Genomic DNA, 25,335 nt, shown 5'->3' with positions numbered 1-25,335 from the left:
CTATTTTAACGACTGTTATTACCTGGATCATCGTCTAATTACGTTTTAAAGCCTCTTAAAGGCCTCCATTGGCCAAATCGAGAAAAAACTGTCCAAAAATTTAATTTAGCAAGTAGCAAGTACCAGGGCCTCATGAGTTACGAGGAGGTGTAGCCGACCGGCCGGCCGCGGCCCGGGGCGGGCCGGGCGCGTAACAAGGTATGCTCACGCGTCTTGGCTATATACTTTTGCTTTGTTTACCTAAATTAAGATTTATTTTTGTTGATTCGTAGGAAAAGTATTGTATGCAACGTTGTATAAGTAGGTCATAAAATACTCTTGGCGTATTCCTTTATAACTCACGCCAATATCTATTAAAGTACTTATTTATAGTTATGCAAATGTTTTCTTATTTCCTCGGAGTAGTCGTGAAACCACTATGTAATGCCTCGGCAGGAAACGCTAAAGTTGGACTCGTATTACCTATTTGAGGGCCTCCACTAACATGTCGACCCTCAAACTCACTCGTCCATCTTTGAGCGGTTTTCCGGCCTCTCCTACAATGTACTATAACTCGCGTCAGCTCTATTCGTTCCGAATAGCATCAATCGAACCGAGAGATAATAAAATTCGAAACAACAAATGAAAATGTACCTAATCAGAGAGTAACAAGGTCGAGGTTTGCTTACCGGGCCGCACAATGGGCAGATGCGGCGGCGCGGCGCGCAGCGCGGGGCGCGCGAGGCGGCCGGCGGGCCGCGCGCCGCCCGCGGCCTGCCCGACCTGCGCAGCCTGCCCGGCCTGCGCGGCCTGCGCGGCCTGCCCCGCCTGCCCCGCCGCCCCCGCCTGCCCCGCCTGCCCCGCCCCCGCTACGCCGCGCACCACCTGCACGCCGCCGCGCACGGCGCCCTTCACGCCGCCGCCCATCAGCTGGGCTGTGGGACATACAGAACATGTCACTCCGGATCGACGACTCGATGACGCCTCGGCCACGGGCCGCGCGCTCTACGCTGACGCCGACCGTTAAACATTGGTCAAAACGAATGTACGGCGGTCAACGTCGAACTTGCACGCGAGCGACCGTGCATTGCGTGGCCCTCGCGTAATCGCTCCCGCGAGAACGATACTTTTCACAAACTTGCAATTAAATGTTGACATGGCTCACTTTTCAAATTAGGTTCGGAGATACTACGCTATTATATATAAAAAAAAAAACATACAACCTTTCATACCTAGGCCTGTAAAGCAACTTTCTTTTGTATTTAAAACGTCTTGGCATTCGACCGTCAAAAAACCTATAAGTAATATTTTTGGTTCGTTATATTATAACATTCTGCCATTACGGTGTTATTTTTATTTTTTGTGTTTTTTACTATTATTTGGGGGTTGTTAAAAGGGTAACGAAAACTTCATTATTTTTACGCTATGGTTTAGGAGATACTGCGCTATAAACATTTCTGCAGGACTAACTTTTAGTGGTGAAAAAAAAAATCTTTATAGGGCTTTGTCTACTGTAACCGTATCAAATTTTGGTTTCCCATTAATACATGATCATCATCATATTTATATAATTATTTCGTTGCAAGCATTGAGAAGCACTATACAAATCCCAGCGAAAAACGAGGTTGCCAGCCACGTAGCCATATCCGCGTCTATATCGAAATTGATTATTTTCTTAACTGAAAACATGAATTGAATCAAATAGAAAACACAATTAGTTCTGCCTGCTTCGCTCTGAAAATTTTAAGAGATATCATCGGAATAGATCGATTGAAAACTGTCTATTATGCTTTAGTTGACTCGAAAATCAGATACAGTATTAAATTCTGGGGGGCAATGTATAGTTACAATAGACCGGAGGGCGCGCCCGGCACGTGTCAGCCACGCCCAGTCTGTGCTCACCTATGGGCAGCGACAGCACTGAGGGCTGGTTTAACACGACGGACGTGGTGGGCGGCACGGACACGAGCAGGCCGGAGGGCGAACCCGACACGTTGAGTGAGAGCGAGATGGGCGCCGACAGCCCCGGGATCTGCACCTGCACGTTCTGCAGGCCCTGGATGCCTTGTAGACCTTGGAGTGAGGCTAGGCTTAGACCCTGAAACATTTCATAAGAATCAAGATTGATCTTTAACTGTCCCAACTATTTTATACGACACGTAATCGTAAACTTTATTTGAATGTATTAAGGTTCATTTTATGGGGGTTTTCAGAAAAACATCTACTTTTTTTGAAAAACTAAGTGCAAGTGAAAGCCTACAATAAAGGCAATTATGAATGTCAGAAACTACCACTTTTTTGTATTTGTTCTCAATTTTAACACAAAATTTGGGAGTCAGTTTTGTGATGGTTCATACAAAATATTTGTGAAAATACCTCACATAACCCAAAATCTGATAGTTCTTCGCAAAAAGTTAATGGTACACAGGTTTTTCTGAAAGTGCCCATATACTAATCTTCTTCAATGGTTTCTTTAATGGTCTACTGTGGCAGTCAAGATGGTTAATGAATAAAATGAGTTTAAGAAATAAAGGACCATGTATGATGGGCAGCATGCCACTTTGTAAGTAATGTAATAACCTGATATTGACACTTAAAGCGTATTAAACAGGGTTCCTGTGCTGCTTCTTCTATAGTTCACGTAGTATAATTTAGACATTTTATAAATAATTAAGTTTCAGGCATATTACAGTCGCATTTGTATCTTTGGCAGCGGGGGTTTGGTATATGTACTAAGGTGTTGGGGTTGTTGCAAACGTATAGTAACAACTTAAAAACTAAACAAACGCAAATTACAATAGCAAATAGGGAGCGATTTATAATCTAGCTCGACCTTAGAAAAAGGTACCATAAGAACACGAGGGAGCGAAACGATATCAAGCTCAACCTGTGATATAAGGTTGTCGAGTTGACGTCCGACTCCAAACCGACTCCTGACTCCCGCGATTCCGTTAATCATAACTTTGCGGGTACGCATCAGGTTCATCGGAATAACGATATCGAACCAAGAAAGGTTTCGCACGTGGCGAATCCTAACGGTAAACGCTGGTTACAAATTAGTATATAACATATTCGGACACAAAAAGAGATTTAAACACAAGGAGTAACAAAGGAAAGGATATAGATTATACAATGCTTTTACAAGCTCATCCCTTACGGTAATCATAATAAGCAGTGTTACCGTTAAGTATGCTATTAACTAAAAATGCACATTGCGTATACAGTAAAAGCTAAAATTTAATATATTCCATTATTTAATATCATCTAAGCTTGGGCGAATGTAGGATGCAGTCCCTACATGCCTATTACAGTACCAATATACACTGTACAGTACAGTTCAAGGTTTTATTCTAAGTCTGTGCTTGATGCACGTGTTGCGTGCAGGTTATATGTTGTATGGAGCTATACGGAATTGCACACACACGGGCTAGGGTTGTGGGGCTCGGGCCCAAGAGCTGCTCTCACGGCGACGTTGTGTTGTATGGTACTGACCTGCACATGACACACTGGCTGCGGTTGCGGCTGCGCAGGTGGCGCTGCTTCGGGCCCCATGAGTCGCTCCAGGAGCGCGCTCTCGCTGCTCGAGACGTTCGTTGTTTCGTTCGATTCGCATGTGTAGCCTCCCAGTACCTATTAAGAACGATAACATAATGATAAAGAACAAGATTATATTTAGCCTTGAGACAATGTCTAGTCCGGTCATACCAACGATCAATTTCAAAACATTGTTTATTGGAATGCTACGCATTCCTTCATCTTGTACTATTTGATGTAAATATTGTTTTAGTATTTTAAATATATTATCTTGCATCTTTAGGAATCATTTTTGGCATGTTTATGGCAAAATCGTTTATAATTGCGAAATCTTATGACGAACGTGAAACTAAGATCTACCTCCTAGGTCTTAGCTCCATATATATAAGGGTCAATTCATAACTGTCAAATTAATTAAGTTTCTTACGTTGCACCGATGTGCGATATTTACCGCCGGGTACGGTACTGTCTGTGGTGACTGCAGATCTAATTGCTGCGTGTGCAGATCTAATTGCTGCGTGGGTACGCTACACTACGCGGTTGGCCCGCAGCTTGTGCTCGACGCTGTCGGCGGTGGACGACACGTGCGTCATGGCGGCCGGCGCGCTGTTCAGCAGGTTCAGTATCGTCTTGTTGGCGCCGGTACTGTCTGTGGTGACTGCAGACCTACCTGTTGCGTGTAGGTGGGCATGGTGTGGCTCGCCGTGGTGGCAGTGATGAGTCTTGCCCCGGCGATGGACACGGTCCGCCCCAGCAGCTTGTGCTCGACGCTGTCGGCGGTGGACGACACGTGCGTCATGGCGGCCGGCGCGCTGTTCAGCAGGTTCAGTATCGTCTTGTTGGCGCCGGTACTGTCTGTGGTGACTGCAGACCTACCTATTGCGTGTAGGTGGGCATGGTGTGGCTCGCCGTGGTGGCAGTGATGAGTCTTGCCCCGGCGATGGACACGGTCCGCCCCAGCAGCTTGTGCTCGACGCTGTCGGCGGTGGACGACACGTGCGTCATGGCGGCCGGCGCGCTGTTCAGCAGGTTCAGTATCGTCTTGTTGGCGCCGGTACTGTCTGTGGTGACTGCAGACCTACCTGTTGCGTGTAGGTGGGCATGGTGTGGCTCGCCGTGGTGGCAGTGATGAGTCTTGCCCCGGCGATGGACACGGTCCGCCCCAGCAGCTTGTGCTCGACGCTGTCGGCGGTGGACGACACGTGCGTCATGGCGGCCGGCGCGCTGTTCAGCAGGTTCAGTATCGTCTTGTTGGCGCCGGTACTGTCTGTGGTGACTGCAGACCTACCTGTTGCGTGTAGGTGGGCATGGTGTGGCTCGCCGTGGTGGCAGTGATGAGTCTTGCCCCGGCGATGGACACGGTCCGCCCCAGCAGCTTGTGCTCGACGCTGTCGGCGGTGGACGACACGTGCGTCATGGCGGCCGGCGCGCTGTTCAGCAGGTTCAGTATCGTCTTGTTGGCGCCGGTACTGTCTGTGGTGACTGCAGACCTACCTGTTGCGTGTAGGTGGGCATGGTGTGGCTCGCCGTGGTGGCAGTGATGAGTCTTGCCCCGGCGATGGACACGGTCCGCCCCAGCAGCTTGTGCTCGACGCTGTCGGCGGTGGACGACACGTGCGTCATGGCGGCCGGCGCGCTGTTCAGCAGGTTCAGTATCGTCTTGTTGGCGCCGGTACTGTCTGTGGTGACTGCAGACCTACCTGTTGCGTGTAGGTGGGCATGGTGTGGCTCGCCGTGGTGGCAGTGATGAGTCTTGCCCCGGCGATGGACACGGTCCGCCCCAGCAGCTTGTGCTCGACGCTGTCGGCGGTGGACGACACGTGCGTCATGGCGGCCGGCGCGCTGTTCAGCAGGTTCAGTATCGTCTTGTTGGCGCCGGTACTGTCTGTGGTGACTGCAGACCTACCTGTTGCGTGTAGGTGGGCATGGTGTGGCTCGCCGTGGTGGCAGTGATGAGTCTTGCCCCGGCGATGGACACGGTCCGCCCCAGCAGCTTGTGCTCGACGCTGTCGGCGGTGGACGACACGTGCGTCATGGCGGCCGGCGCGCTGTTCAGCAGGTTCAGTATCGTCTTGTTGGCGCCGGTACTGTCTGTGGTGACTGCAGACCTACCTGTTGCGTGTAGGTGGGCATGGTGTGGCTCGCCGTGGTGGCAGTGATGAGTCTTGCCCCGGCGATGGACACGGTCCGCCCCAGCAGCTTGTGCTCGACGCTGTCGGCGGTGGACGACACGTGCGTCATGGCGGCCGGCGCGCTGTTCAGCAGGTTCAGTATCGTCTTGTTGGCGCCGGTACTGTCTGTGGTGACTGCAGACCTACCTGTTGCGTGTAGGTGGGCATGGTGTGGCTCGCCGTGGTGGCAGTGATGAGTCTTGCCCCGGCGATGGACACGGTCCGCCCCAGCAGCTTGTGCTCGACGCTGTCGGCGGTGGACGACACGTGCGTCATGGCGGCCGGCGCGCTGTTCAGCAGGTTCAGTATCGTCTTGTTGGCGCCGGTACTGTCTGTGGTGACTGCAGACCTACCTGTTGCGTGTAGGTGGGCATGGTGTGGCTCGCCGTGGTGGCAGTGATGAGTCTTGCCCCGGCGATGGACACGGTCCGCCCCAGCAGCTTGTGCTCGACGCTGTCGGCGGTGGACGACACGTGCGTCATGGCGGCCGGCGCGCTGTTCAGCAGGTTCAGTATCGTCTTGTTGGCGCCGGTACTGTCTGTGGTGACTGCAGACCTACCTGTTGCGTGTAGGTGGGCATGGTGTGGCTCGCCGTGGTGGCAGTGATGAGTCTTGCCCCGGCGATGGACACGGTCCGCCCCAGCAGCTTGTGCTCGACGCTGTCGGCGGTGGACGACACGTGCGTCATGGCGGCCGGCGCGCTGTTCAGCAGGTTCAGTATCGTCTTGTTGGCGCCGGTACTGTCTGTGGTGACTGCAGACCTACCTGTTGCGTGTAGGTGGGCATGGTGTGGCTCGCCGTGGTGGCAGTGATGAGTCTTGCCCCGGCGATGGACACGGTCCGCCCCAGCAGCTTGTGCTCGACGCTGTCGGCGGTGGACGACACGTGCGTCATGGCGGCCGGCGCGCTGTTCAGCAGGTTCAGTATCGTCTTGTTGGCGCCGGTACTGTCTGTGGTGACTGCAGACCTACCTGTTGCGTGTAGGTGGGCATGGTGTGGCTCGCCGTGGTGGCAGTGATGAGTCTTGCCCCGGCGATGGACACGGTCCGCCCCAGCAGCTTGTGCTCGACGCTGTCGGCGGTGGACGACACGTGCGTCATGGCGGCCGGCGCGCTGTTCAGCAGGTTCAGTATCGTCTTGTTGGCACTGGTGCTAGCCGTGCTGACTGCAGACTTCTGACTCGCAGCTGGAATATAATTAACAGCGTCATGATTGCTACTTTTCGAAGTCTATAAGTACATTCCAAGATAATACGTCTTCTTATAACTTGAGAAAATCGCAATAATGTAAAACAATGAACAACAGTAGAGAGACAAACAGTTTATTTATTTATTGCGCACACTAACAACTATTTGACTGCATTATATCTGGAAGAAAATATTCTGTACTATTATCGGAAACACTAATAATACTAATACTTTAACTGCAATAGCCAACCCCATTATTTATTAATAAGCTAAACAAAGGAAGCAGTTAGTTCCTATTTTTACTATAGACCACCCTTAAAAAACGCAAAATTATGGTTCAGTCCTGTGTGCATTTAGTAAGTATAGTATTTTATACAATCGTGATATAATAGAGAGCTTTTCAGTCGAGTACCGTGTTAAGTGAGGTGCGAGATTGAAAAGCTTGATTATATCACTATTGTATACAATACTTTTTCTACGAGACAATAAAAATAATACTTTAAACTAATAAAATCATACAAGTAAACAAGCCAAAAGTATACAACTATTTAAGATACGCGAGCAGGCGCGATACCTTCATACTCGTACGCGCCCCGGCCGCCGGGGCCCGGCGGGGTGGTCAACGACACCTTCTCGTAACTCATGAGGCCCTGGTACTTGCTCCGCTATTTTTAGAAATTTTTCTCGATTTTGGCCACCGTAGCCTATGGAGACTAGCAATGGTAAGCGGTTTTCGTAGTCTATGGATGTTACTATATTAAGGGTGTCACATGTGCGTTTATGTCTTATGAAGCAATTGTTTCTACTATACAACCTAAAATAAATAATTAATTTGAGCTATCGTTTTGTTTCGTCCTCTTGACCGCGGCGAACTGTGATTGGTCAATTTCATTAAGTATAGTTAACTAAACGGTTTCGAAATGAATATTATAGTTGAGTTGGGAGCCCATACATGAAAAGTACCCAATTACAGTTTGGTATACGAAATCTTAATTCAACTATTACAGTCGACGAGTAGAAAAAAGTAACCGGAGTTAAGCCCCATTTAGCCGGCTGAAGAACTTGCATGCGATTTTCATTACATAGCGGTATTTGGTCGACTGGATTCATTGTACTGTGTACTCTAATGTATCGAATATTGCATGCATGTTCTTGAACCGTCTAAATGGGGCTTCAGCATACCTTGTTGGAACTGTTGTGCGGAGTTCATGAGACTGGTGACGAGCGCGCTGATGGCCGGGTTGGTCGTCCTCGGCTTGGTCATGGTGGGCTTCTGTTGCGCACTCGACGCGTTCGAGTACTGTATGCTCTGCACCTATATTTTAATAAATAAATAAATGTTATGGGTGAATATAACACAAATGGAGTCCCACGGTAAGCTCAATAAGGCTTGTGTTGGGAGTACTAGACGACGATTAAAAAAAAAAAAAAAAAAATTAAAATTATTTATTTTCGTAAAATATACAGGTGTTTATAAAGTAGGGGATAGTGCTACCCGGTAAGCAAAATTTGCCTGTATTGGGCAACACCGCTCTTCCTTAATTTACAGATTGTCACACGAAAATTTAAGTAAGTCTAATAATATATGTATACAATTAAAATCACATATAACAATTGTTTATAGAACTAGGTAAGTATCGGGGTTGTCAGACATGCAGTAGAAAATAGTAAAAAAAGTAAAAAAAAAAAAAAAAAGGAATAATGGAGCCAGTAATTGTGTGTGTGTGTGCGTGTGTGTGTGTGTGTGTGTGTGTGTGTGTGTGTGTGTGTGTATTTAGTAAGTTGATGTGTGGATCTTTAGTAAGATATAGTATGTTTTAATTTTGTAAGTCTTCTGTTTCCTCGTAGCTTTTCGACTTTAACCATTTTATGATTGCTGATTTACACTCGTAGTGAAGTTTTGGGTAAATGTTTAGGCACCTATTGACTTTGTTATAAATGTGACTAGACTTCAAATTGTATTGTGAGCGCGCAAACTTGGTTTTAGTTTTAGTTATACTAGCAACGTTTTTTATTGTCCTTCTGGAGTCATATTCGGCACTGTAAGAAAGGGTTTTATGTTTTTTTAAAGTGATTTGTAGAATATATAGTTTCCTTATTGATAATAGGTCGCTTAGTTGGTATAATGATGCGGTCGGGAAACGGATTTTTTTTAAATACATTGTTTTTAAGAGTGCACGCTGAGCTCTTTCCAGGCTAATAAGTCGAGTTTTAGCAGCTCCACCCCAGACAGATATGCAGTACACCAAGACAGACTGTACCAGGGATGTGTAAATTTCTGACAGTATATTCCGTTGTTTCGACGGAGTTGTTAGTGCTCTACCTGGTACAATATGCCTTAGCGATTACGATATATATAATAAATACATATATAAACTAAAAAGCGATAAAACTGCCTGTTACGTCTATCCAATTGTATTTGTTTATGTTTCTGTAATTTTACTGTAAACTATGTGAGGTGTGTAATAAAGAGTATTTTATTGTATTGTTTTGTATATATAAATACGTAAATACGCAAAAACATCCATAACTCAGGAACAAATATATGTGATAAACAATCAAACAAACAATATCACGTGTTGAACTAAAATAGTCTGCAAGTGAATATTACGCGAAACTAGAAAATGGAAATTTGTCATCTAATCTCTCTATTGCATATTCGAGTGATGAAGAGGCAGAAAACAAAATTTCGATTTTCGCCCTGTGTATGACGCTGTGTGTGTGCTGTATGTGTATGATGGCCGACTGCGAACAGAGAACCCGGCGTGCGAGTACCTGCGAGGTGCCCGTGGTGGACATGAGCGGGTGCTGTATGTGTATGATGGCCGACTGCGAACAGAGAACCCAACCCGGCGTGCGAGTACCTGCGAGGTGCCCGTGGTGGACATGAGCGGGTGCTGTATGTGTATGATGGCCGACTGCGAACAGAGAACCCGGCGTGCGAGTACCTGCGAGGTGCCCGTGGTGGACATGAGCGGGTGCTGTATGTGTATGATGGCCGACTGCGAACAGAGAACCCGGCGTGCGAGTACCTGCGACGTGCCCGTGGTGGACATGAGCGGGTGCTGTATGTGTATGATGGCCGACTGCGAACAGAGAACCCGGCGTGCGAGTACCTGCGAGGTGCCCGTGGTGGACATGAGCGGGTGCTGTATGTGTATGATGGCCGACTGCGAACAGAGAACCCGGCGTGCGAGTACCTGCGAGGTGCCCGTGGTGGACATGAGCGGGTGCTGTATGTGTATGATGGCCGACTGCAGTTTTTGCGGGTTGAGCGGCTGCGGCGGGTTGGTGAGCTGCTGTGCGAGCAACTGATTTGTCGACGCCTGCGTCGAATGAATCTCGTGGCTCTGAAATATATCATCATAAATCACTATTATATAAAATACTCATTCTTGTATTTTATATAATAGTGATATTATAGAGCTTTTTGGGCCAACTACCGAGTATGTCAGTAGAAAGTGATACAACAGTTCTAACAACATGTCCTGCTATTGTCCCCTGGCTGACGGAATAAAATAACAATAATAAATAAATAAAATGTAAGCCCTTATGCAGATAATATTACCAGCGTTTATTCAATGTTCTTTATAGTATTTTTCATATAGCTTGAGTAAGTTGGCAGCTGTCATCTCCATACAATTTATAACCTTAAAGCGCTAAATTTGTATTTTTTTTATACTACGTCGGTGACAAACAAGCAATCGGCCCACCTGATGGTAAGCAGTCTCTGTAGCCTATGTACGCCTGCAACTCCAGGGGAGTTACATGCGCGTTGCCGACCTTAAACACCCCCCCCCCCCCCCCCCTCGTTGAGCTCTGGCAACCTTACTCACCGGCAGGAACACAACACTATGAGTAGGGTCTAGTGTTATTTGGCTGCTGTTTTCTGTAAGAAGGTACTTCCCCAGTTGGGCTCTGCTCTAGATCTGGAATGACATCCACTGGCTGTGCCCTACCACACAAAGCGAGATGACATTCACAATGCCCATACCTCTCTTAATCTCGTATTGAGATGCCAGCTATCACCGTACCCAATCTAGGCAAGCTACGTAAAAAAATAATTCAGTCTATTATTCATACCGCATTTTGCACTTGCGGTGACAGTCTCGGAGTGGTGGGTGACGGCAACGGCTTCAGCGCGGGATCGGCCACGGCCGCCGCCACTCCCACGCCCACACCCACGCTGCCCACGCCCACGCTGCCCACACCCACGGTGCCCACGCCCACGGTGCCCGTACTGCCGACCGCCGCCACGTTGGCCGCGCTGGCAACTTGTTGCAGCTGGGCTTGCTGTACCAGTGAATAATCGTTAGCAAAGTCAAAATAAATATACCAATAGGTAGGTTACGCTTTTATATTGTACTAGCTTCTGCCCGTGACTTCGTCTGCGTGGGATGATGATGATGATGATTGTTAAAAACTATCGTAGGTCCATCCTCGGGCCCCAAACTGACTATACAAAATGTCATCTAAATCGGTTCAGCGGTTTGCGCGTGAAGAGCTAAAAGAAAGAGTTACTTTCACATTTTTAATATTAATAGGGGTCCTGTCACGCATCGCTTTCGCGTTTACATAACTATAGGTCCTTTTTTTTCGTACTGGAATACTATTAATTATATTGCTGTCCCGCCCATGATGCCAGCGTCAATAGCTTTGTGCGAGCGAGACAGTAATATCCACGATGACGCGCAGATTGTCAAATCTAACCTTTAATAACGCGTCGTCGTTAATGATACGATCTATATGGGCCTTGTCCAAATTTAAATATGAATAAGCAAACTAATAAATAATTAAAAAAAAAACAATTATTTTTAAGGTTTATTTTTTTTATATCTATCATTTTCCAATAGATAACTGTTATAAAGGCTTATTGAATCGATATTTTCAATAAAACTCACCAGTATGGGAAGCTGCCGCGCATTTGTATGAGTATTAGGAGTCGCCGATATCGCCGGCGTCCTGCAAGCGGAAGCCGACCTTAACACCATACTATTATAGAACATTATAGTAGAGGCTGGGAAAGGGCAATTCGTGGAGGAGTTTCGATTTTGTCGGACGACGCGAAGCTGAGTCCGACATAGAAAACGAATCCACGAATTGCTGTTCCTGCTAAGGCATATATAGTGCTTTTCTCCATAAACGCGAGGAAATCAGGTAAAATAATCATAATGTAAGCATCAACCAGCACTCAAATCGAACCTTCACATCAAAAACGTCATAAACAATTTCCCTCTTTATTTATTTTTTAAGTTAAAGGCACAACTATTCTGCCATTCAGTACCATTCAATATTCGCTCATTCAATATAATTGTGCAATATAAGCTGTATTTGCACGCATGAGATCCTTAAAAAATATATAAAAGTTATATAGTCTTTGATTTTATTAAGCAGTATTCGCACGATCATACACGTCGGTCTTACACGACTCTATCCTATAGCTTGAAATGATGTTGTCCAGGTCGTGTAGACGCAGCCCGCGGCTATATTAATTTGCTGTTTGCGTTTGTATTAGTGGATACATCTTTTTAAAAAGTAATAAACAATACAGTAATAAGTTTCCCGTCCGCTAAAACACGACAATAATGGTTTGAATTTTTTTAATTTGTGTTTGGCCATAACGAAGAACTTCCTGTACTATTTTTGCAACAATAAGGTGAACATTTCCGAGCATATATTGGAGAAAAAGTATATTATTCTGATAATGGTTACTAGCCAGAAAGTAGCTGTTTTGTAATTATCATTAATAATTATTTGTATTTTGCTTACCACGAGGTATTTATCTCGTACATTGACTCGCCTGTTCCGTCTCTATTGCACTCGCGTAATTATATTGCTGTCCCGCCCATGATGCCAGCGTCAATAGCTCTGTGCGAGCGAGACAGCAATATAATTATGCGCGTAAAATAGAGATAGGAACAGGCGAGTCAATGTATGAAATTCCTCGTGTTAAGCTGGTAAGGGTCCTTTCTCTAGCATATATTATATAATTAGATAATCATTTTCTGTGCTCTTTTCTTTCATAATTGGGCAAAATACTATTCGATGCCTAAAAGCGTCACCAAAATCGAAACGTTATGCTTTGATGCTAAAACTTATCATACACAATATGACTTAGTTTATCCAAACAATAAGGTATTCATATATTTTGTGTAAAGTAACTTACACAACAGGTCCCGTAGTAGCGTGCGTGTGTACCGTCGCATTGCTGGCCGCCGCCGAGCGCTGCTGCAACAATTGCTGGCCCTGGTGAAACATAACACAAAACAGTAGAGACACCATCAGATATATCGGAGCGGTCAAGGTGCTCACAAATATCTGAACACGCCTCTCAACCTCGCCCCTTGGCAAGGCGTTAGAGTGCGTGTATTTTTGAGCACCTCGGCCGTTCCGATATATCTGAAGGCACACTGTACACTGTACATTACAGAAGGAATGGAAAGCGGAAGCCTTGTTTAAAGATAAAAATAAAAGATCTAAGAAATTTATTCGTGACGATCACAAAACATATACAGTCACGGAATTTAATTGATGAGCCATTTAGGGTTTACTTTACATTTGACATTTCATACCGTTAGGTTGGTTTTAGTGTTATGCTAATGCTCCGTACGGAGCATGTAAAGCTTAGGGAGCGTTCTAGAGTAATGCGGACGTTAACGTTTATACGACATGATAACCGCTATTGTACGATATAGTGGTGTTTCAACAACCGTAACTCAGCTGTTATACGATTACAGGCTGATTAAATCAATTCTTAAGGACTGTTTTGCTAGTTGGGTGGGAGAACGTCGATGACATCTTTGAAAATATTATATAAGGAAAAGCATTGCGCGCGTCTGTACTCCGCGGCGGTCAGCGGTGGCAGCATGGTTCCATTTTTATCACTTGCCACTATGGCCGTCACTTTCACGCTCACATATAATTTAATTTTTTTGTTTATGTTCAAAATTATTTAATTTGATTAATTTAACAGCCGTTTAAAATATTTTTACATAATTTTCAATCGTGGCTGAATGCCGAATAGGTCTGTGCCTTCGATTCAAAAAAATTACAAAATGGCGGACTAATGTTTGATATTGATATGTCACCGTATTTAAGAATTATTTCGCTTAAAATTTAGTTTTTCTTCCCAAGTGTAATGAAAAACATTGTGTGTAACTCCGGGGGTAAGAATATTGCAATCTCGTGTCTTTAATTCCCTCCAGCCTCCGGCTGTCGGACTGTGTTGCACAATGTACCATTGTGCGCTGCTGTACAGTTGAGGCGCTCGCGGCACAATACAAGTGGGGCCATTTTTGAGATCTAATCAGGTTTCTGTAACTAGAATTAGTTGGTCGGTTCTTACCATCTCCCTCATGCCGCCAGTGAACGACACCCTCGGCAGCTGCCCGGGCACTATGTGCTTTATCCTCACGGACTTGCGGCCCTCCTCCGTGAAGATCTCCGTGAACTGCTGGATGTACTTGTTGGCTTGTAGCCTTGAACCTGCAAACATAACTCGGTCGTAGTTATTGTAACCTTGACCTGCAGACAAATCCTTATATGAATCATATAACTAGCCTATGTTTGGTGGTAACTGGATTTACCGCATAATGTGTCGTACCATCTACATCAGCTGTCAAATTCGAACAACGTTTCTTTCCTAGATTAGCCCAACTGGGGAACCTTACAGAAAACAGCAGCCAAATAACACTAGACCCTACTCATAGTGTTATGTTCCTGCCGGTGAGTAAGGTTGCCAGAGCTCAACGAGGGGGGGGCGGGTGTAGGGTCGGCAACGCGCATGTAACTCCTCTGGAGTCGCAGGCGTACATAGGCTACGGAGACTGCTTACCATCAGGCGGGCCGTATGCTTGTTTGCCACCGACGCAGTATATAAAAAAAAGTCTTCTAGAAATTTCAGGTAATTCAAATAGCTCCGAAAAGCACTTTCCGTTACTGTAGAAGGTTGTCAAAAATCGTGATCATTAAGTCTCGGATAAAAACATGAAGCGATTAATACCTAATGTAAACCGGCAGGCCGCTCCGTTCTTCTCCCCCTCGACATGGTCTCTGTCCACATACAGCTCGCCCAGGAACTCCTGGTCGGAGGGCCGCTGCAGGATGGACAGCTTGATGTGGAAGAAGCCGGCCTGCGCCTGCGCGTGGGGCGGCGCGCGCTCGGTCTCCAGCACGTACTCCTCCACCAGCTGCGGCTGGCAGTCGGGCGTGGGCCGCGGCCGCTCGTAGGCGCGCGCCAGCCGCAGCGGCCCGCCCGGCGACGACGGCGGCGCCAGCGGCACCGCCTCCATCCGAGGGGACTCTATTGGCTTGAATACCTGCTCAAGGAAATTGGTGGTATATTGAGTAGTTTCATAGTTTAACTTCCACTTTTGCAGGTTATGTAATAAAGAAATGATTAGACAACTTATCAAGAAAATAAGCTATTGCAATTGAGAGAGAGTAAAGGGTAAATTTTGCGATGGAAAAATTGCTATCAGGAAAAAAGGATTTTGACAAAAATATCCCCATTATCTAGGGAAATATCTGATTACCTCGGGTGGTTTCTTGGGAAATTTGGACGTTAACCGTGTGTGAGGTACGGACTGCCTGCTATTCTTCGCTCTCTGTCTGTGGATCAGCTCTAGCAACTCCAAACCATGGTAATGAGTGAATTGGTCCAATTTTCTTTTCCTATTTACAGCCACCTGTGGAGAATATTATAAATAGTCAGCGGTTTTGCCAGCCACCCCAGACAGTGCAAGTGTTATTTTCAACGTCAAACATCTATGAAATTAAGACGTTTACTTAACACTTGCAGACTATTAGTTATTTATAAGTAATTAATAGGTTGGTTTAGTAATAGATATAACGTAATTAGTTAGTAGTGTAAAAATATAGAAAATAATCTCATCCAAACAAACTTTATTTTCTCCTTTTTCTTTAATTTCGAATCCAATAATGCTGACACCGTCATCAATTTGGAAGATTTTTTTTAAATATTTTCGCTAATATCAGATGAATGTATGTCTAGAAAATTAGTTTTGAAATTGTATGCAGTGATCAAGCCACGTATTATATCATCATATTTCAGTTATCAAAGTACGTTCTTTTTAATATGGAATATTACGCGAAACTCTGTGTAGGGGGCGCCACTACCACCATCCATCACTATCTGAGGGTCTACCGCAAAACAAGCAAATCGAACTTTCGTTATCTAACCTCTCTATTACTCTTGCAGATTCGAGTCACGAAGAGGCAGATAACTAAATTTAGATTTTCGCGTTTTCCGGTAGGCCCTTTGTAAACAAACCGCCTTGATGCATCAATGTCATACTTTATTATCTGTTAAACTTGTCAAAAAACAGTTTAAGGCACAGTATGTATAAGTTACTCTATGGTTTACGAAGGTGCTAGTGCTGCACTCTAGCGGCAGAACATTTCAGTATTAGTAAATAAAATTGTAAAAAGTGCGAAAGATTGTGTTTCATTTTTAACCCCCGCAAAAAGAGGTGTGTACGTTCGACGCCAATGTCTGTCTATGTGTCTGTTTGTGGCATCGTAGGTTTTTTACGTGAATGCGGGGGGTTTTATTAAATTTTAATGTAATAGTTATGTATATTCTGGAATGATAATTGTATTGGTGAATATTTTATTTTCATAACATTCCGATACCTAGTAAACAACTTCGATTCCTATTAGCTCAAAGTGCCTGTTCAGCAAAACGTTTAAAACAACTTGATAATCAATGTAATGTTATGTCTAACACTGTTTTATAGGTCACTAGGTTAAACAACAAACGGTACAAGGTAATCGAGTGGCTAGTGAAATAAACTTTTCTCCCTTCTGTCTTAACCATTTTCCAGGCATAGTACGATTTATCGACCACATACGCGCCAATAGAATTTCAACCTTAGTCATCCGATTTAAAGTTCAAATTAGATTGCACTTTTGGAAAATGTGACTTGTCTTCAAATGAACCATCAAGGCGGGATTTATTTGAATATATTTGGGAAAACCTTGTAGATTGGTGCGGCCTGGAAAAGAGTTAAAGATTTCAAGTCGCATTTTTATCACTTACTCAATTGTCACTATAATGCCTGTCACGTTCACAAGTATGTAAGTACGAAAGTAACAGCCATAGTGACAATTGATAAAAAGGAAAAGTTGTTGTTTAACCGCTAGTTGTGCTAATATTGATACCAAATTCTAGCGTTGCGAGGATTTCAAGGCAGGAGGGTTAAACAAAATTTGCCAACGTGTGAAACACAACATTTTTTACCATTGCAATTCGAGGAAAGTCCATTCTACCAGGCAACACAAGGAAACAACTCAGAAGTTGCATCAAATTACTTTGCCACTCTTGTGGATAAAATTCATCTTTCTCATCAGTTTTTGAACAATCAAGAGAAAGATTTACGTGCTGATGAGGTCAAAAAACTAAGAATATAATCATTTTGTTTTTTTGAAAACAGCGCGCAAGCTCGACGCTGACGCCGATCGCCATAGATTTGTTTTAGCCTAGCGTTATACATTACGCTCAAGAGAGCGTTCCGTGGCCCTTGGGTAAGGTAAGGGCACTCGTATAGGCCCGTCGTTTTCACCTGAAAACGGACCTTGCTACGCGACTATGTCCAGTTTTGTATGTGGCGCTAAAAATGGGTGGGACGCACGCGCCCCATGGCGCGGCGAGCGGCAAATCAAGGCCATTCATACATTGATACTAACAAATATGGACTGTAAATATGGTCTGAGAATAAATAATCTTTCTTATCTTTTTTTAAATTATATTTTTTTTTATTATCCTCTTTATTTATTTTCCTGCTTACTTTAGGTTTTTTATAACATGAATATAAAAGTAAAATACAAAAACACATACAATAATAAAAAACCTAACATAGGGTGCCGCCAGCAGCTTGGGCCCTAGCTGCCGCTGGTCAGAGCTGCAGAGAGAGGACCCGTCGTACTATACGCGCCGTGTCCAAGATTACCGCCTTCTGCATCTGACCCTTGATCCAGCCACCCAGCGAGTCTTTCCAGATGTTGTTCGAGACTCTTCACTATGAGACTGTTCGCTGACACGACTATCGAAACAATGATTATTGAGTCAACATCCCACATGGCGGTTATCTCGTGAGCCAAGTCTAGGTACTTGCTGGATTTATCCTTCTCGGCTATTTTTTTTATTGCGCTCGGCGAAATTTATTAGCGGCCTTGATTTGCCGCTCGCCGCGCCGGCGGTCGCGTGCGTCTAGTAACTCGCTTCGTGATCTAACCTGTGAGAACCGCCTGGCCTGCCGCCGTATCCGGGGAGTGTTGAACAGGCGCGGCGCGGCGTGCAGGCGGGCCGCCAGCAGGCCGACGGCGGGGCGCGGGTCGAGGCACAGCGGCGGCGCGGCGGCGTGCACGAGCGCCGCCTCCACGGCCTCCAGCGCGCCGCGCTCCTCGCCCGCCCAGCCGCAGCGCCCGCCGATGCACGACGCGTCCGTTATTATACTCTGTGCGATTCATAACATGTGGCTCGAAAACGTTCGGGTAAACGGGCCGGGGTGGATATTATGTAAGTTTACGACTTGGGTACATTTTACTAAGTTAAAAAGAAGTAGGTTTGAAAGTGTTTATAAAGGTCCCGTGAGGAAATTAGGCTTTAAGGTCCATTTATTTTATGTTGTCCACCGGAAAGACGCTTAATCTTAACTCATTACATACTAAAAAAAGTTTTTGAACTACATAGTTTGGCAAGCGTGGAGCATAGGCAGAGATAATTATATTAATGTATTTTTCTTATGCTTTTTTTATAATACCACGTCGGTGGCAAACATGCATACGGGCCGCGTGTTGATAAGCAGCCCCCGTAGGCTATGGACGCCGGCAGCTCCAAGGGTGTTTTACGACCCTTTAAAAACCTCAAAAAGTTTAAGTTGTTTTATGCTAGTATTAAAACCCAAAAAAGTCATTAGAATATTTTTTTCTTCTACTTTTACTGATGCCATACTATGGGACAGTTGGTCTGACAACTATTGATCGTTGCAGCAGTCTCAGAGGCATCAGGAACCGGTGCTCATTCAGAGCTAAATGCATGTAAATGTGCAAGGGAGTTGCATAATTAGAACATGTAAAGGGTGTTGCACTAAAAAAAGATTGGAATCTCCTGCTCTCTCGAGCGCGCAATCGGCAACACAATGGCTATATTACTGTCCCACCCATGATGACAGTTGTGAATGTCACTGTGCGAGCTTGACAGCAACATAATTATGTAGCGCGTGCAATAGAGATAGCAACAGCCGGGTAAAAGTACGAAAATCTATATAGAAAGTGTCTCTTTTTTATCGTCTTTTATAAAAAAATATAAGTATAGCTGTGCTCAGATCGGATGTGAGCTATTGATCAGTATAACAATAATTAAAAACAAACCTGATTGGTTGGCCTTAAAAGCACATGGTGAGTATCACATAAGAAACTTGGATATGCCTGTCTGTAGTCTCTTATTTGAGCTATAATACAGCCGGAGTAGAACAGGCAGGAGTGTTCCGCTTCTAGCAAATCCAGCAGCACCACAGGTAACTCTTCATTGTCTATGTAACTAAGCAAATCCTCCTCCTCATATGGCCAGCGAGGGGTCTCTATTAATGTCTCGTGTTGGCTTGTTGATGTCTAAAAATAATATTAGAGTTGTTAAGTATACTTGAAAGTATAGTAGTATTGTATACAATGAAATATGCTTATTGTTAACCAAAGAGAATTTGAAATAGAGGTGTATTGTTAAAGAGAACTTTGTAGCAATGTAAATTTACTGCCTTCTTTCGACACATGATTAAAACTTTTAGAACACCATTTGACTCTGATCCTTATATGTGTTTTTCACTGATATGTGTTTAATTTGTTAAATATCAAAAAGTGGCGGTCGGATAAGGTCGGGCAACATTGACCAACAGAGGGTAACATTGACCCACAAGGATAACACCTATGTAAGTAAGGGTCTAATAAAAAAATACAAAAACGTAAATAAAATAAAAACTGTACTTCATTTTGTTTTATGAAAATTATTTTAGTTATATGCATGTGTTGGGGTAAGCTGTAATGGCTGTAATGGGTGTGTATGAAATGAATAAAATACAAAAAAATACAATTTATACAGGTAATTTTCATAACACAATGGTATTAATTAAATAATAAATTAAGGCTGAATGAATGCCTTAACTATGTACATTTTTTGTTGCAGCTCGTCCATTATGCCTAATAATTAGGTAAAAAACTAGTAGTATTTAGGAAGATGATACTTACATTTGGATCTCCAGGGTTGTGCTGTGAACTGCCATTGATTTTAAGTGATAAGGAATATCCCTTGTTCCCTGGATATAGGTTTACAATTAAAGTATTTAGATTGTATTTTGCTAGTAACTTTTCTAATAAGTATGATGATGTTTTTAACCCTTGCTGTAACAGATAGAAATAAAAATGAGTAAAAATATAATAAGAAATACAGCTTATACAGATGCAATGGAAATTATTGGTATTCATTGCAAGAAAACGGAAAATAAATTATTTACCACCTTTGTAAGTTGTAATATTTCAGAATATTTACTATTGAAGTATGCGGGATTTGGGCATACACAAATTCACATAATTTTTAAATGTTATAGAAACAAAGACGGTTCCAAAAACGAAAAAATTTCCTGGGTCTTAGGCTACATAATCTTGAAGTAGGTTATTCAAGAACTTATGGATTAGTACAATCAATAAGTATCAAGTTGTAGTGCAAATTATAACATAAACTTAAGTAGATATAGCATGACTATAAGAGACATGATGAAATAGTACTTACAAAGTTTCCATGCAACACTTCATCCCGACTCAACTCACTGTACAACTCATGTAATTTCTTAAACAAATCGAATTTCTCTACAGCTTTAGATGGCGCACCACCAACACTCCGCTGGAACTTCGTCCTAGATTCATCGACAGGCTCCGCAAAATGCATTTTATCATGAGTCCAAGTCATTTTATGGTCTGGGACACCTCTGTCAAATGGCGATAAGATGGTATTCACATGTTTCGCGCGATTTAATATTACCTGAAATATACACGTTTATTAGCAATAAACACGACTAAATGTGACAAAAACAATTACAATCGTGGTTATATCGACGCAAATAGAAGTGAAAAGCAGCGATATACCTCTGCTTCCAATGCCGCGTGAATTAATCCATCCATAATGTCATTAAAACGAATACGTAAGTAGTTGATATATTTTTTAATAAATTATTTCATATTAACTGTTTAGGCCTAAGTATTAAGTCATGATTTCTATAAAAACTCATACGCTTTATTTATGTTTCACACTGCTTGACAGTAAAATAACATGTCCATCAACATTTTTGACACTTGACTTTAGTGACGAATGAATGAACGAAAGCTTAAATTGGTGTTGCAAGACTAAATCTTTTGGTTCCTCGTTTTTGTAATTTCTTATTCATTTAGGTTAATATATATATATATAAATGAAATTACAAAAACGATAACGAATTATATGTCAGAGAACGGCTGAATCGTGCCATCAATGGCCTTTAAGAGGCGTTTCATTACGCCATATTTCACTTCACTCTTTCGTCTGTGGCTACCGCGCAGTTAAGCACAATTCTGCCAAAATATTTGATAAATAGAGCAAGCTAGGGTGTTACGTTATATCTGAGTGGCGTTCGACGCAGTTCCGCCAAGACATCATAGAGTGCGCTGTTAAAACAATTGAAATAGAGAACAATTGAAGTTATGCTGTCAATCATTCTGCAGACGGAAACGGGAGAATATGACGTCGGTGGCGGTTCCTGGGTCTAACCCACTGGCTTGCTTAAGATAAGAAGTGTAACGTGTGCTATGATTTGTAATCAGTCTTGCCCAGTAAAGACTGTGAGTTGAACATCGTATTTCATTGAAAGCCGTCGTCATCCACTATTAAAGGTTCTGATGTGCTGTAGCTAGTATGATACGCCCACGATTCTCGACATAGATATCATAATCTTCATCATCTCAGCCGAAAGACGTCCACTGCTGGAAAAAGACCTCCCCCAAGGATCTCCACAACGAAAGGTTATTCACTGCCCTCAACCAACTGCTTCCCACGACTTTAGTGACCTTTGACCCTTTGAGTGACCTTGAGCCTTCTTATGAGGCCCATTGTGAGCGACCACGTTTATGTATAATAGAAGTCGGTATAGAAAATATTATAAGAGAATACATCCATCCTGCCGTTGGACTTGGACACACTAAATCTGGGGGTCTACCGTGGTAAACGATTTTTCTCTGTCACTCTAGGTCTTAGGGAGAGTAAAAGAGAAAGATCCCCGCAATTTGCGAATTTCGGTTTTCGTGGTAGGCCCCCGGGACCTCGCGGATAGAATGCCGCCAGCGATCCCATGCGCTCCCCTAACGGCAAAGAGGGTGACGCCGCAGGGGATGTTAGTGGGTATTCTCCTCCCCTTCCTTTGGCTAACAGAGGGTGTTACGGGAGGAGCGGGTCCCACATACCACCCCCCAATGGGCTTCCCCGGCCCGGGGGTGAGATGCGTAAATGCATTTACCCCTGCGTTAAAAAAAAGAAAAGGCCCCCGGGCCCGAGCAAGTTTCACGAAATATAAGGACATCGTTAATATTATTTTGTCATATAAAAATACTTTATCTCAAATTGAATTACACAAAAATGTTTGATGTTTAATATTTTTACAGTTTAATTAGTTATTTACATCAAGAAATTTGTAAACGATATGCTGGTATTTCGTGAAATGGAAAATGACCCTTACAAGAATATCCGGCCCGATGTCAGTGCCGATGGATAAGCCCTTAATTGGCACAAAATTGCCAGTCCCTTGATATTTCAACTATCCAGGTTTCACCGTACTATACCTTAAACAGTTTTTTGACATGTTTTCACTATGACCTTGATGCATCAAGGCGGTTTGTATACAGAGTCTGCCGCGAAACGAAAATGCCAATGAAAATTTCGTTAAGTGCCAATTACATCCACACTTTATCAGGCTCAAGCAAGAGTATTTGTCCGTTTTACCAACGATGTCGGGCTTGATAATCGTTTTCCATTACGTGTAACGAATGTGTGGATATGATTGGTACTTTAGAGTCAGACCAAGCCAAGTTGACAGCGATTTTGATAGCCCAGACGGTGCAAGTGTTAAGTAAAGGTCATAATTTCATAGAAGTTTAACGTTCAATTCTTGCACCGTCTGGTCTATCAAAATCAACGCCAACTTAGCTTGTTCTGACTATATCTGCATCTATGCCGCAAGAAATTTCGATTTTCCTGTTTCGCGGTAGACCCTCAGTTTGTTATAGTTATAGCAGCGCCCTCGACGCATAGTTTTGCGTCATATTCCCTATCATCACGGGAACAAAAACTAGTAACACCGATTTGTCCGCATGTCAGTGGCAACATTATTTACTAGTATTGCCATACAGGGTCGGTCTGCCACTATTTGATAGAAAGAGAGACAAAAAGCGAACTAGTAACATGAAAGTGTAGCTTTATAAAACTCAACCGATTGTATAAATTGCTTCTCTTGCGCTCGAATGATTAAGTAATGGAGAAGCAAATAGACGAGGCGACCAAACTATCAGATCAATTGCAGGTTGGAGAGACAAGGCAATAGGCTCCCTTGTTGGTGAATCGAGTAGGCATATTATAACTAGGTTCTGCCAACTTATAGCAACTTCGTCTGAGTGGGATGATGATGATGATTTATAAAAACTGTCTCCATAGCAAATGGTACCTATTTGGATCAGTAGTACAAGAAAAGAGGTATATAGTAGGAATTGGGACTACATTTTTATCACCGTATCATTAATTTTGGTACCAAAAATATATTTTGTCAACCAAAGTTTTATTGCTAACTAAAAAGTAATCAAAAATTGAAAGGAAGGTAAACCTGAGATCAGTTTAATTTAGGAATAAGAAAAGGAGTCTTAAAAAATGAGTCATATTTCATGTTTTTATTTTTAATAGGTTTTGGGTTGAAATAAAAAAAAATTAAGGTCTAATAAATTTTTTATTTATCATTAGATGCCATATGCCTCATTAGATTAGAAATAAACTTGTCTATTTTCCTGACATCTTGCTGAACTTCTGTTTTGTATTGCAGACACTGAAAGAACACAATTCATTAATTATTAAAAGAAGTATTTACAAATAAAAAATGATTCTTAGCAACAATCATACAAAAAAAAACCAGTGCAGTGATATACACGCATCAGCTTTCAGCTGCTAGTGTATTAAACAATATAATATAATAATAATAACAAAAATTAATTTAAGAAAATGTCTATCAAACCAACTACGTGTAGATTTAAATTTACTTATTACACAACTATGACTGCAGTACAAATTACATACATGTCAATTTATAAGAACCTCTATAGGGACCGTGCGCGTTGGAGGGTCTGCCATCTTGTGGTCTGAATCGGAACCATAAACATGCACATTTACACGTCAAGTGTGTTCTTGTGCATAGTAGGTTCTGCCATCTTGTGGGCTACATCGGAACAATAAACATCACATTTACGCTTCGCGCCAAAAATCTGACAGCTCCTGTGCTGCCTCCTACAGTTCATGCACGCTCCCTATATATATAGTATATGTATAAACATATTTTAATACTTTCATTATACATGATAAGCAGTGATCGGAATAGCCAGAGTATAAATACCTAAACTTGGTATAACAGTCATAAAGTGGATACAGCCATGTAATAACATTTTTTTCCGGGAAACACACTAAGTAAATAATATTGTTATAAATACAGTAAATAACAATGCATTCCTCGTTTTTTATCGTAAAAAAATTATATCTGAAGTCAGTCTCCACTTTATGACTTTGTTCTACCAAGTTTAAGTATTTATACTCTGCCTATTCCGATAACTGATGATAAGTATGTTTTTAATACAATAGGCCTTATGGTAATTCAAATGTTTTTAACAATCTCTTTTATTCATTGAAACTGGTTATCTATAGGCCTCCTCTTTTCCTTAAATAGTTTATAGTTACACTTTGTTCTTTGATCTTTAAAAAATACTTAATGAGTTATTTCCACGTACTGTTATTAGTACTTAATCAACTTATCCTGAAGACTTGCCTATATTCAATTATATTGAAAAATGTGTACCTAGTGTGTTATACTGACCTTTTTGTTATCTGTAATTTTAACAAGAAATGCCCCCTTAGAATGGGAATACTTCATGCTGTATCGCGTGTTCAATGGGTCACGCAAATATAACATCTCTGCAGATCTTTCAAATTCTTCCCAGCTAGGTATGAATGTCATTTTCAGGAATTGGAAATTAAAGCTAATAAGAGCAATAAGAAGTCACTTCTAGTTTTAGTAGTAATGTACGATCAAATCGACATCGACCAAAGAGCATATAAAGTATAAACACTATCGACTTCTTGAGACTCTGAGAGTCTCGAGCTTGACACATTGACA

General features: G+C 43.1%; 2 protein-coding genes across 2 annotated transcripts; both read right to left on the bottom strand.

Moving 5' to 3' along the window:
• Positions 1–792: 792 nt before the first annotated feature.
• LOC133517427 (uncharacterized) lies at positions 793–21,338 on the bottom strand (the record flags this gene model as incomplete). The annotated part of the gene is made up of 27 exons (XM_061850743.1): positions 21,029–21,338; positions 20,676–20,924; positions 20,135–20,287; positions 19,265–19,504; positions 18,127–18,348; positions 15,406–15,558; positions 14,874–15,189; positions 14,217–14,356; positions 13,043–13,117; positions 11,773–12,009; positions 10,955–11,164; positions 10,072–10,221; positions 8,054–8,186; positions 6,607–6,870; positions 6,244–6,449; positions 6,038–6,202; positions 5,832–5,996; positions 5,626–5,790; positions 5,420–5,584; positions 5,214–5,378; positions 5,008–5,172; positions 4,802–4,966; positions 4,596–4,760; positions 4,184–4,531; positions 3,472–3,609; positions 1,882–2,077; positions 793–914 (listed from the first exon to the last, which is right to left on the bottom strand). Coding segments are annotated over exons 1-27 (4,908 nt in total), but the record flags the coding sequence as incomplete, so codon positions are not given.
• Positions 21,339–23,885: 2,547 nt separating this feature from the next.
• LOC133516859 (signal recognition particle 9 kDa protein) lies at positions 23,886–25,317 on the bottom strand. Its single transcript, XM_061849864.1, has 2 exons — positions 25,036–25,317; positions 23,886–24,000 (listed from the first exon to the last, which is right to left on the bottom strand). The coding sequence occupies exons 1-2, from the start codon at positions 25,174–25,176 to the stop codon at positions 23,905–23,907; spliced, it is 237 nt and encodes a 78-aa protein (XP_061705848.1). The 5' UTR covers positions 25,177–25,317; the 3' UTR covers positions 23,886–23,904.
• Positions 25,318–25,335: the final 18 nt, after the last annotated feature.

This window comes from Cydia pomonella, chromosome 4 (assembly GCF_033807575.1).
Source record: "Cydia pomonella isolate Wapato2018A chromosome 4, ilCydPomo1, whole genome shotgun sequence".
NCBI lineage: Eukaryota > Metazoa > Arthropoda > Insecta > Lepidoptera > Tortricidae > Cydia > Cydia pomonella.
This window is presented reverse-complemented; position numbering and strand designations above follow the sequence as displayed.

Excerpts from the sequence above, each read along its gene's own strand:
- LOC133516859 (XM_061849864.1), bottom strand. The coding sequence starts at position 25,176 with ATGACATTCATACCTAGCTGGGAAGAATTTGAAAGATCTGCAGAGATG. Across the intron at positions 24,001-25,035 it reads AAATTACAGATAACAAAAAG|TGTCTGCAATACAAAACAGA; the intron begins GTCAGTATAACA and ends GTGTTCTTTCAG.